Here is a 12,298-nt window from a genome sequence, read left to right as displayed (position 1 = left end):
GTCTATCAGGGGATTACAATGTCCAACAGTTATCAGAAAGTACTACGGATAAGTCCTATGAAGATCAAGAGTTGAGTAAAGGTAACTGATCTGATGTTAGGATCTATGACTGTTGCACGTGTATGATTAACTATTATAACGATAAAATAGAAGGTCTTAAAAACGTAATTACATGCTTAAAGAAACACAACAATAATAAAGTGATGAATTTAACTAAAGAGAGAAGACAGGAACACGAGTTGATAACGGAGTTCACCAATATGGTTACGTCTCCGGGTCCCTCTCCAACAGAGTGACCGATCCTTGATTATGCTCCAATAGTGGTTACAAGGCCTTCAACTGGACAAAGTTCCAAGTCTCTGATTACAAAGAGTTACAAAGTTCTCCTCCTTCAAGTGCACAGTATGAATCTCCTCTGATGCACAAAGTTGAACACTCAAACTCTCCAAGAAAATTCTCTCACAACTCACCACACACTCAAACTCCTAAGCTACCCCCTTTTATACACATTTTTTTTTGCCAAATTTGTTTCATAACCATATGATTTTTGAAAATCTACCCTATCTCCCATTTACAACAATAAATCTTCAAAAATCCCCTTTAAACAACATTAAAATCTTTTAAGAATAATCATAGCTCGTTAAAAATATGTCTTGATAATATATTTGGGTTTATATGTTTTATTTTAGAGGGGCTCGAGCTTGACCCGAGACCTCCAATTTCAGCCTTATCCCAACGTGCTTCTTTAAATAACTTATTTGCTATTTAAATGTCGAATTTATCGCATGCCTTAATGGTTTAGAGCCATCTGCGGGAGCTAGGAGGTCGGGGGTTCAATTCTCATGCATCTCCTTTTAGCGATTTGCTAGTCATTAAAACAAACCAGCCTCCTATATTAGTCAGCGGTGATCTCGCGGTTGAGTGGTGGAGCAAAGAACTTGTATGTGGCTGATCACGGGATCAAACCCCATAAATATCTTTTTTGGTAACTGTTACCGAAACTATTGGAGCATTGTGAATTTTTGGTGGAAAATATATCCACCCAGATCAATCCTCCCCATTGGAGAGCTTTTGGACCTCCGAAAGCTTGATTACTCAGAAAGTAAGTGAGGATACAACTCCCTCACTCTTTCAACCTCCATCCATTGTGCTTTGCCAGGATGCATTCCTTTACGTCCTACTTTAAGGTACTCAATAGCACCTCTTTTTGAAGATCTGACATTTCTGTCAAGAATGACATCCTCTGGCAGCTCTGACATATACTCAGGTGAAAGGTCATCAATTGATGGGACCTGAACATTAGCCTCTTCATCCAAAATCATTGGAGGCTCGTACAACTTCAGGTTTTCTACATTTACAACTGAGTAAATTTGCATATATGGAGGAAGATTAAGGCGAAAGGCATTGGTACCAATCTTTTCCAAGATCTCAAAGGGACCATATCTGATAGGCTTAAGCTTTTTACCTTCACCTTGCATCCTTTCCTTGCTGATATGTAACCAAACACGGTCGCCAACTTGAAAATGATGATCTATGCGATGCTTGTCATGTCGAGCCTTGTATTTGGCTTGGCTCTTCTCCAATTGAGCTTCTACTGCCTGATGAACTGCTTGGACTTTCTGAATGAACTTCAAAGCCTTCTCTGCATCATGACGTCCATCTTCACCATCATCTTTTCCAAAGGCAAAGTCCATTGGTGTTCGTGGCAGATAACCAAAACATATCTCAAATGGAGACCTTTTTGTAGAAGAATGTGCTGCATGGTTGTAGGCATGTTGTACATAATGTAGACTCTCATCCCACTGCTTGGGATGTTTGTTGCAGTAGCCTCGAAGCAAGTGTACAACTGTTCTATTTACCACTTCTGTTTGTCCATCGGTTTGAGGATGAAAAGCTGTACTTTTCTTTAGCTTTGTGTCCATGAGATCCCACAATGTGGACCAAAATTCTCCTAGGAATCGAGAATCTCGATCTGATACAATGGAAGTAGGGAGCCCGAAATGGACCCATACATACTGGAAATACAAATGAGCTGTCAGGTCGGCTGTGATCTGTTTCTTACAAGGCATTAGAACACACATTTTGCTGAATCTGTCAACTACTACAAACAGATAGTCATTTCCCTTTTTAGACATGGGAAGTCCTCCAACAAAGTCCATCGAAACACTTTCCCAAGGTCGAGACGGAACAGGAAGAGGTGTGTACAACCCCAATTTCCTGTTACTGGGTTTACTAGTTGCACACATTATACATCCTTTGATATATTTAGTTACAGTTACCTGCATGTGAGGCCAATAACAATGTTTTTGCAATTGAGTCATTGTCTTGCTAACACCAAAGTGTCCAACAATCAATGATGTGTGAGCTTCTCTAACTACTTGCGCTTGTTCACCTTTAGGAATGCATAACTTTCCTAAATGATACAATAGTTTATCTTTCACATAGTAGTTCTTTTCTTCTACTTGTTTGCCTGCAATTAGAGCTGTATAAATTTCCTTAAAGTTATCATCCATGGCATATTGTTCTTGAAAACTTTTGCGAACCATGGAACTTCCTTGAAGGATAACCAAAGCATTCATAACAGGAGGTCTAGAAAGCATATCTGCTACCTTATTATGGACACCCTTCTTGTACTTAATTACTAAGTGAAATTGTTGAAGGAATCCCATCCACCTAAAGTGCCTACTTTGCTGCAATTTTGATTGTGAATGTAGATATTGTAGTGGTTGGTGATCAGTGTGGATGATTGTTTCTTTGCCCATTAGATAGTGCTTCCATTTTTTAACACTCTGAACTAGTGCATAGAGTTCCTTATCATAAGTAGGATAGTTACTGACTGCAAATGTGAAAGTTTCAGAGTGATAACATACTGGCTTACCTCCTTGCATTAGAACTGCTCCCATGGCAAACCCACTTGCATCGGTTTCGATCTCAAATGGTTTTTGCAAATTTGGCAAAGTCAGAATAGGTGCGGTGCTCAACTTCTCCTTCAAAGTGTTGAAAGCCTTTTGTTGAGGTCCTCCCCACTGGAAAGTTGCCTTTGTACTTGTCAATGCATGTAACGGCGATGCTATATAGGAGAAGTTAGAAATAAACTTTCTCCAGTACTGAACTGCACCTAGGAAACTTCTGACTTTAGTTACTGTACTTGGCTTAGGCCATTTTACAATTACCTCGACCTTCGCAGGGTCGACTTTCAATTGACCATTTCCAACGACATAGCCTAAGTACACTAGAGATGTCTTTGCAAACTCGCATTTTGACATCTTTACATATAGTTTTTCTTTTCTCAAAACATCAAAACTTTCTTTACATGACTTACATGATCATCCCAAGACTTACTGAATACAAGGATATCATCTAGGTAGACTATTACAAATTCATCAATGAAAGGACGAAATACATCATTCATTACACGCATGAAAGTAGCTGGTGCATTGCACAACCCAAAAGGCATTACCAACCATTCATATAGTCCTTGCTTAGTCTTGAATGCAGTTTTCCAAATGTCATTTTCTGCAATCCTAATCTGATGATAACCACTTCGCAAATCCAGCTTAGTAAAATAAACTGCATGCTTTAGCTGATCAAGTAAATCATCAATACGAGGAAGAGGATACCTGTTCTTTATAATGATCTTATTTAGGGCTCGATAGTCAATACACATCCTCCAGGACCCATCCTTCTTTGGCACTAGGACAATTGGCGAGCCACATGGAGAAGTGCTTGGTCGAATTACTCCTTTCTCGACTAACTCTTGAACCTGTTTCTTGATCTCTTCATTTTGTAGAACAGATAAGCGATACATGCCGATATTAGGTAGAGGCACGTCCTGCTGCAAATGTATCTCATGCTGGATCTCTCTCTTGGGGGCCAACCCCTTTGGTTCCTGAAAAAGGTCATCATATGTAGATACAATTTTGACCAACTCGGCCTTATGTTCTGGTTTACACCCCTTAAATGCCTCGGATTTATTATCATCCTTGGCTTTTACAAGCATAAGAACAAAGTTTTTACTCGCATTTACTAATCTTTTCATTTGACTAGCATTTACTATTGCAAGACTAGTTTTGACTTTATGCGATCTAACTATGTACTCTTTACCATCTTTGAACAAATGATACTTATTCTCCCCCCTGTAAAAGATTGCCTGTCTATCAAAAAGATATGGACTTCCTAACACAAGCCCACAAATATCCAAAGGTACCACATCTACCTCTACCTCATCAGTAAAATTAGTAGTAATGGCAAAACGTAGTTTGCACTGTTTTGTCACCTGCAACTGTGAATCATTACATACCCATCCTAGTGGATAGGGCTTAGGATGAGGAGTAGTAGTTAGATTTAATTTCTTCACAACCTCTTCAGAAATTAAGTTGACTTGTGAACCAGTATCAAATAGAGTATCAATCTTAGTGTGTTTAGTTACCACACGGATGTGAAAAAGTTCATTCCTTTGTTTATCCACATTAGGAAAAGAAATTGCTTTACTTGTACTTGCATTAGAATCAATTGCATCTGATGAGAGAGTTTTACCTTTCACTGTACCTTGGATGCTAGTAGCAACTATCTGAGTTTCATCTCCAGAATCAGATCCAAGATCTTGTTGGATCACCGCAGTAGTCTTCTTTGGACCTTTGTTACCTCCGTATCGCTTTGGCCTCAACTCTGGATGCAATTTCCAGCACTTAGCATCTTCATGCCCTTCTTTCTTACAATGAGAGCATGTAGGCTTAGCATCCTCTTTCTTTAATGTAGCCGTCTTCTTCCCTTTACCTTTATCCTTTGATTTTCCCTCTGGTGGTTTCTTGGATGATTTCTTAGCAAAGCTTTCACTAAAAGTGTTCTTACCCCTAGACTCAATATGAGTAGCTTGGACACATACCTGATCCAGATTACTAGGATTCAACATGAGGATAGTGTGTCGGAGGTAGGAATGTAAACCACCTATATATTTAAGCAGGGTATCTTGGGTATACAAGGGTACATTCAATGCTATTTCCCATTTTCTAAACTCGTGGGTGTACTCCTGCATTGATTGGCCTTTTGCTTGCCTAAAGGTTTGCCAATTCATAGTTAGTTGTTGCATGTGTCCTAAAGGATAGAATTGCTCTTTAAGAGCGGCAACAAACTCCATCCAGGACATCCTAACTCTACCATGATGAGCAAGCTCCTCTTGGGTCCTACTCTCCCACCAGGTGAGAGCAGTACCTCCTAAACAGAGAGTAGCCAACTGTATCCTAGAGGCATCTTCTAACAAGCCCTGTATCCTACAGTAAACCTCTACTTGTTGTATCCAATCATCAAGTTTTTCAGCACTTAGTTCCCCACTATATTTAGGCAATTCAAATTTTACATCAAGTTTGATTACGGGCTTATGTGTGCCCTTAAAAGGATTAATAGAAGAAGATGGAGAAGAAGGGGGAGAAGGAGAAGAAAGAGGAGAAGGAGGAGTTTTTGGTGGGGAACCACCACCTCCTAGTCTTTTTCCTTTATCCTCTAGTTTCGATGCACCTCCTTTCTCATGTTTCTGTCGTTCTTGTCTTTCCTGGAAAAGAACATCAACCATCGACTTCATATCAAGAAATGCCTTTTGTAAGGCTTCCCCATCGAACTTGGTTTGGCCTTCTTCAACTGCCATCTTTGAACGTGGGAAAATCCTTCTTTTTCCAATCTCTGGATTGTATTCCGCGAGTGTGCCTTCACCTCGTTGGCTCTTGGCTCTTGTTATCATTCACCTCTGCAAACACTAGTCACAAGAAGCTCTGATACCGCTTGATCTGATGTTAGGATCTATGACTGTTGCACGTGTATGATTAACTATTATAACGATAAAATAGAAGGTCTTAAAAACGTAATTACATGCTTAAAGAAACACAACAATAATAAAGTGATGAATTTAACTAAAGAGAGAAGACAGGAACACGAGTTGATAACGGAGTTCACCAATATGGTTACGTCTCCGGGTCCCTCTCCAACAGAGTGACCGATCCTTGATTATGCTCCAATAGTGGTTACAAGGCCTTCAACTGGACAAAGTTCCAAGTCTCTGATTACAAAGAGTTACAAAGTTCTCCTCCTTCAAGTGCACCAGTATGAATCTCCTCTGATGCACAAAGTTGAACACTCAAACTCTCCAAGAAAATTCTCTCACAACTCACCACACACTCAAACTCCTAAGCTACCCCCTTTTATACACATTTTTTTTTGCCAAATTTGGTTCATAACCATATGATTTTTGAAAATCTACCCTATCTCCCATTTACAACAATAAATCTTCAAAAATCCCCTTTAAACAACATTAAAATCTTTTAAGAATAATCATAGCTCGTTAAAAATATGTCTTGATAATATATTTGGGTTTATATGTTTTATTTTAGAGGGGCTCGAGCTTGACCCGAGACCTCCAATTTCGGCCTTATCCCAACGTACTTCTTTAAATAATTTATTTGCTATTTAAATGTCGAATTTATCGCATGCCTTAATGGTTTAGAGCCATCTGCGGGAGCTAGGAGGTCGGGGGTTCAATTCTCATGCATCTCCTTTTAGCGATTTGCTAGTCATTAAAACAAACCAGCCTCCTATATTAGTCAGCGGTAATCTCGCGGTTGAGTGGTGGAGCAAAGAACTTGTATGTGACTGATCACGGGATCAAACCCCATAAATATCCTTTTTGGTAACTGTTACCGAAACTATTGGAGCATTGTGAATTTTTGGTGGAAAATATATCCACCCGGATCAGTAACTCTTACTCAGGCTTGCCCAGTCTATCATTTCCGGAAAGACAAACCTCTTTTACCTGGCCTTCGTCACCTGGAGATAAAATCAGTAGAAAAGATGTACCTTCTTTAGATAAATTATACATTCCGGATATTTTCACATATGCCTCCTAGTCTCTGCAGTCAAACGCTTCTCTGGAAAACTCTAGAGGAGAAGTCCTTGTCGTTTATTCGTTTTGCTTTCAAAATTCCCCGTCACTTCACGCTTGGGCTGTGGTTGCTTGGTTTGTTAGGGTTTCTTGTAATATCGGGAGCATACCCATTAAAATGTGTGCTTCACTTCGAGAGTATTCGCATGGAGTATTTCGATCATGTAGAGATCACTGGGGCTTCCCTCAAATATAGCACCCGACAAAGTCCACCCTCTGTTCTGTTGTATATTTATGGTTCTCATCATAGTGTTAGAACTCACAATCTACGGCCAATGGTTCACAAAAGGAAGAGATCTCTGGCTCAAGTCACAAACCCTTCCACTCATTTGTCAGAACTGAAGATTGTAAAATGCAGTCCTAGAAAAAAGACCACTGCAATATATCAACAAAACAATAAAAATGAAATAAAAACAGAACTGTTACAGTGCTGCAGCAGAGACAATGTATACACAACAAAAAGTAAACTCATAACACACTCTATATGAACAGCGATCAATACATTCCTTCCCATAAGGCAAACAAAAACCAGAAAATAACTAAAATAAAGTCTGATCATTTTACACCGATGGAAACAGTCTATACTGCTGAATTTAAACAGAGATTATTACATAATCCGCAGTGAAGCACGCATTAGAGCTCCTAAGGAAAATTCCAAATGAAGAGACCGTGAAGCATCCCATTGCTCGTACATTTAAATACATTGTACGATATTATTTATAATAGGCGTAACTTATATAATCATTTTTAATTCCCTAGAATGAGATTCTGTCTTCAAACAAATTTTTCATTAGATGTCCTGTACTCGAGACCCACACGACAAGCTAATCTTAAAGAAAAATGTAAACCCAAACTAATGATATTTTTGTTCTGAAGTTACATTTCAAGTCGGTTGTCGTTTGGGTGTAAAGTATAAACTAGAGCAGTACATTAAACAAAAAGGTATTTCGTAAAAAGCTAACGACTAAAGCAGTACAGCTAATATCAGTTTACATAAGGCAGATTAGACTGACAATAAACGAGTCATGTTGTACACACTTGAATCTTTGAATTCCGTAAAAACGCACGGCAAAAAAAGGACGTCGTAACAATGTTACCTTTTAAAGATGTGGACAAATTCCAATTTAAAAACATTCAACGAAAATATGGATATTTCAACTACCACAAAGCAGCAATCGAAAATATGGTCAGTATCTAGTTATTAAATTTGACGAATGAAATTGTAGAAGCCTCAGATAAAATCTCACTCGACCCAATTTGTCTCCTCTTATCCTTTTTAGGATTTGAATCACAAAAATATATCTGAATATGTTAATAAGAAATTATTAATGAATGGTTTCTAGATTACACTTAATAAATTTATTATAACAAAGTTTGAATGGTTAATTATATTAACTAGCATATCTATATTTTATAAATAAATTTATGAAGAGAATGTTGTCAGATATCATTTTTTTTTTAAAATATAACATTCATAAATATAAACAAATTATAAGATTTACTTTTTAAAACAATTAAAACATATATAAAGATCATATTACATTGATCAGTTGGAAAAGACAACCTTATTTACAAGATAAAGAAATTCAATGTAATAAAATCTAATAAAACGTTGCTTTGAAATGAATAATTAATCAATCACAATCCATTAATCACTATGATCTATCCTCTTTCCTTATCACTATTATAATTGTATTATATATTTGATAATGATAATTAATCAATTTTAGTTCATGATTCAATCATATCAAATACAAAACTAAATATTCTATCATTTAATTTATAACATGGTTAATATTCTATCATTTAATTTATAACATGGTTTTCTTTTTTATTTAATATTACTTAATTGAATCTAATGATGGCTCTAAAAATTAATCGAACACAATAGTAGATTTTGCAAATTCAAATACATTAAATCTTAGAGCAGATAAGCTTGATCAAGTTGGCTTTAAGATTTAGTTTCATAGTTCAATTTAATTTTCAATTATATTTAAGGTTAGTATTTAATTTTTGTTAAGGTTTTATATGTGTTAGAGTGCAATTTAGGTTTGGGTTTAGAAATAGGCTCCAATTTCGTTTAGTATTAGGGTTCAATTATGTTTGATGTTAGAGTGAAGGGTTAATTTGGTTTTAGATTTGTGGTGGATTAGATTTTACTAGCTTAAAAATATGTAATGAGAATATATTAATTAGAGATTAGATCACTTGATAAGACACTAATTACCGTTGTCATTTAATTAAAAATAAATAAAATAGTGTTAGTATAAGCTCAATTCAATATTTAGCATTAAGGTTTAATTTGGTTGAGTATTAAGGTTAGGGTTTAATCTAGTTTAATGTGTAATTTGGTTTAGGGTTAAGGTTAGGATTCAAATTTGTTCAATATTTAATTTGATTTCTAAGATGATTATTTTTTTATCTTCAATAGGATTTTGCATGACCTAAAAATTTAGGTTTAATTTGGTTTATGGTTTGGGTTCAATTTGGTATAGGTTAGGTTTGAATTTGATTTTGATTTTGAATAGAATTCAGCTTAGGGTTCCATTTGGTTTAGTGATAAGGTTCAGTTTGTCTTAGTGTTAGGGTTAGGTTCAATTTGGTATAAGATTAAGGTTCAAAGTGGTTTTTGTGTTAGGGTTCAACTTAATTTTATTAGGATTAGGGTTAGGGTTGGGATTAAATTTAATTTATTGTTTAGTTAGGTTTAGGGTTAGGGTTTGATTTGGTTTAGTGTTAGTTTTATGCTAGATTTTGTTTCATGGTTAGGGTTAAAGTTTAAATAGGTTTAATATTTAATTAAGATTAAGATTAGATTTCAATTGAGGGTTAAGGTTACAATTAAACTTGTTTTAGGATGTCAGAGTTCGATTTGGTTTAGTGTTAGAGTTAAGTATCAATTAGTTTAGGATTTGGGTTCAATTTGGTTTCGAGTAATATTTCAAGGGATCTCTTAGTCTATTTTTCTTTTCTTTTTATAGATTATAGTGTGATTCAAAAAATTATCACCTAGTTATATTTGAAAGAATTTTATAATAATTACGTGATAGTTTATGAATTAATATTTCTAGAATTTTCTGGATACATTTTTTTAATGATAGACTATATTAAGTATATGTGAAGGTCAAGAAATTTCACCATCATTCATCACATTCCAAGCCTTAGTATTGAATTATTTTTATCCTTAATGGAAAAAAATAGATATGTTTTCCCAATTTTATTTGCTAATCATATTGGTCCACTTTCAAAAAACTCATAAAATATTATATATAATAGGAAAAAAGAAATCTTGTATATAAAAAATAATAATTTTCTTACTATATTCATATTTATAGATATGGAAAAATAATTCTAATATAATCTTAATGTTTTTTTGTAAGTAAATTATAGAAACATTATGGAATTGAGAATTAAATGTAAAAGAAAATAATAAATATTTAAAACTAACAATTTTGTTACTAATATTCATATTTATAAATATTAAAAAATACTGTTGACATAATCTTAATTTATTTAACTACTTAAATTTTAGAAATATCATGGAATTGAAAGTATAGAAACATCTTTATGCTTATTAATCACTTTTTTTTGTATTCATAGAGTTCAATTTAGTTTATGGTTAAGGTTTATCTTATTTTGGTGTTAGGGGTAGTAGTCAATTTGGTTTAGGTTTAAGGTTTCATTTGGTTCATAATCTTAATTTATTAAGTAATTAAACTATAGAAATATTAATATAATGTTTTGCATGAGATTATAATTTTTCACATTTCAATGTCACTTTCGTGTGATTCCAAAACAAGGGCATCCTACAAGACATCTAGGCAAGTTGATGTGTGGCAACTGTGCATTGGTCCATGACCTCTTGCCTAAGTAGTTATTTTCCCCCTCAGACCAATGGTCTTGGGAGCCCTACGAAGCTTTCTTAGGTGGTGATTGGTGCTTGGGTGGACTTTTTTAGGGCTTCTAATTTGTGTACTAGGGTTGCCAATGGTGAGAAACATCCATAATCCCCTATTGGGTCAATCCAGGATATGAAAGATGACATTTTGGGTTGGTGGGTGTCGATCAGAGGGCTCATAAGATGGGGAAATAAAAAAAACCTTTGTGATTAAATCTACCAAAACCCTTCTAAAAATTGATTTTGAGAAGGATGTTCTATAGGAGGTTGATAAGAATGCAAATTAATTTGCAAAAAATGGTCTAATTGGGAAATTTCATTGGTTGTGGGTGAATTTAACAGAGTTACAAAAATGGATCTTTGATACTTGGATCCCTATTATGAAAGATAATTTGCAGATATACCCTTGTGCATGGGGATCCTTCATTATGGTGTTTGGTAAATTAGAGGATTTTCCCTCCATCCTTTGTGATTACCAATGAGATTGTAAGGAATGTTTTTTGATGTTGAAATCATGGCACCATGCTTTCAATCTAAATGTAGAATATTTTTTTTGGTTTTGACTTGGGTAAGGATCATGAACTTCCCTTTTTAGCTTTGGTAAATTGACTCTTGTTTCAAAGTAATAAAAAATTTACTTGGGAAATTTCTATGGCTTAATGAGGGATCCTTAATTATTTTACACAACATATGCCTACATTTTGGTGGATATTGACATCACTAAAGACCTCATTCTTGAGATATCACTAAACACAAAAAATGGATTTTGGAATCAAGTTGTTGACTATGAAGGTATCCCTAGTTGATGTTGTCTATGCTACAACATGGGGTAAATTGATGCCCATTGTACAAAATGGACATCTAGTAACTAGACCACATGGTGGAAAGATGTCTCCATGCAACATTACTCAATGGATAAGGATGAGGAGGATAAGGATGGTGAGTCCATTGAAGTAGATCCTATAGAATCTAATAGTCATCTCTATGACCCATCTTCTCATAATATTGGAGAAGTCCCAATGGGAAAGGCAGTTAATTCTTCTATGGGAAGTGACAGAGGCAAATCTATAGAGGTCCCTAATAAAATAGTAGTCAAGTAGATTGAGAGCTTAGGAATGGTGCTTCTGAGAAAAAGGGATGAGGCTTTAAGGGTAGTAGATTAATTCTTTTATAAGCAAGAGGAGAAAAATAGATAGTGGTTCAAAGAAAAAGGAAGAAAATGAGGTAAAATTCAATATGTAACATCACTCCCATTCTAAAGTTGGATTAGTTTCCTGAAATCATTTAATGTTTGGGCCTATCTCCATTTTAGACTAAGAGACTCTCTGCATTGTTTCAACCAATGGGTGTGTTTTTCTTTGATGAGATTTGGGATTTTCGACCTAGTGTGCCAAGAGATAGTATTTTGCTAGGTTGGTTATCTTTTTTCTGTGTAGTGTCTATTAATGGGCTTTGGTGGCTTACTACCATGA

The 12,298-nt window shown here is 35.4% G+C and overlaps 1 protein-coding gene across 1 annotated transcript; it reads right to left on the bottom strand.

Moving 5' to 3' along the window:
* Positions 1-3,289: 3,289 nt before the first annotated feature.
* On the bottom strand, positions 3,290-6,865 carry LOC131858147 (uncharacterized). Its single transcript, XM_059211217.1, has 3 exons — positions 6,753-6,865; positions 3,541-5,330; positions 3,290-3,429 (listed from the first exon to the last, which is right to left on the bottom strand). Exons 1-3 carry the CDS (start codon positions 6,863-6,865, stop codon positions 3,290-3,292), a joined length of 2,043 nt encoding a protein of 680 aa, XP_059067200.1.
* Positions 6,866-12,298: the final 5,433 nt, after the last annotated feature.

Source organism: Cryptomeria japonica, chromosome 1 (genome assembly GCF_030272615.1).
Source record: "Cryptomeria japonica chromosome 1, Sugi_1.0, whole genome shotgun sequence".
In the NCBI taxonomy this organism is placed as follows: domain Eukaryota; kingdom Viridiplantae; phylum Streptophyta; class Pinopsida; order Cupressales; family Cupressaceae; genus Cryptomeria; species Cryptomeria japonica.
Note: the sequence above shows the minus strand (reverse complement) of the source record. Positions and strands in the feature narration are given on the sequence as shown.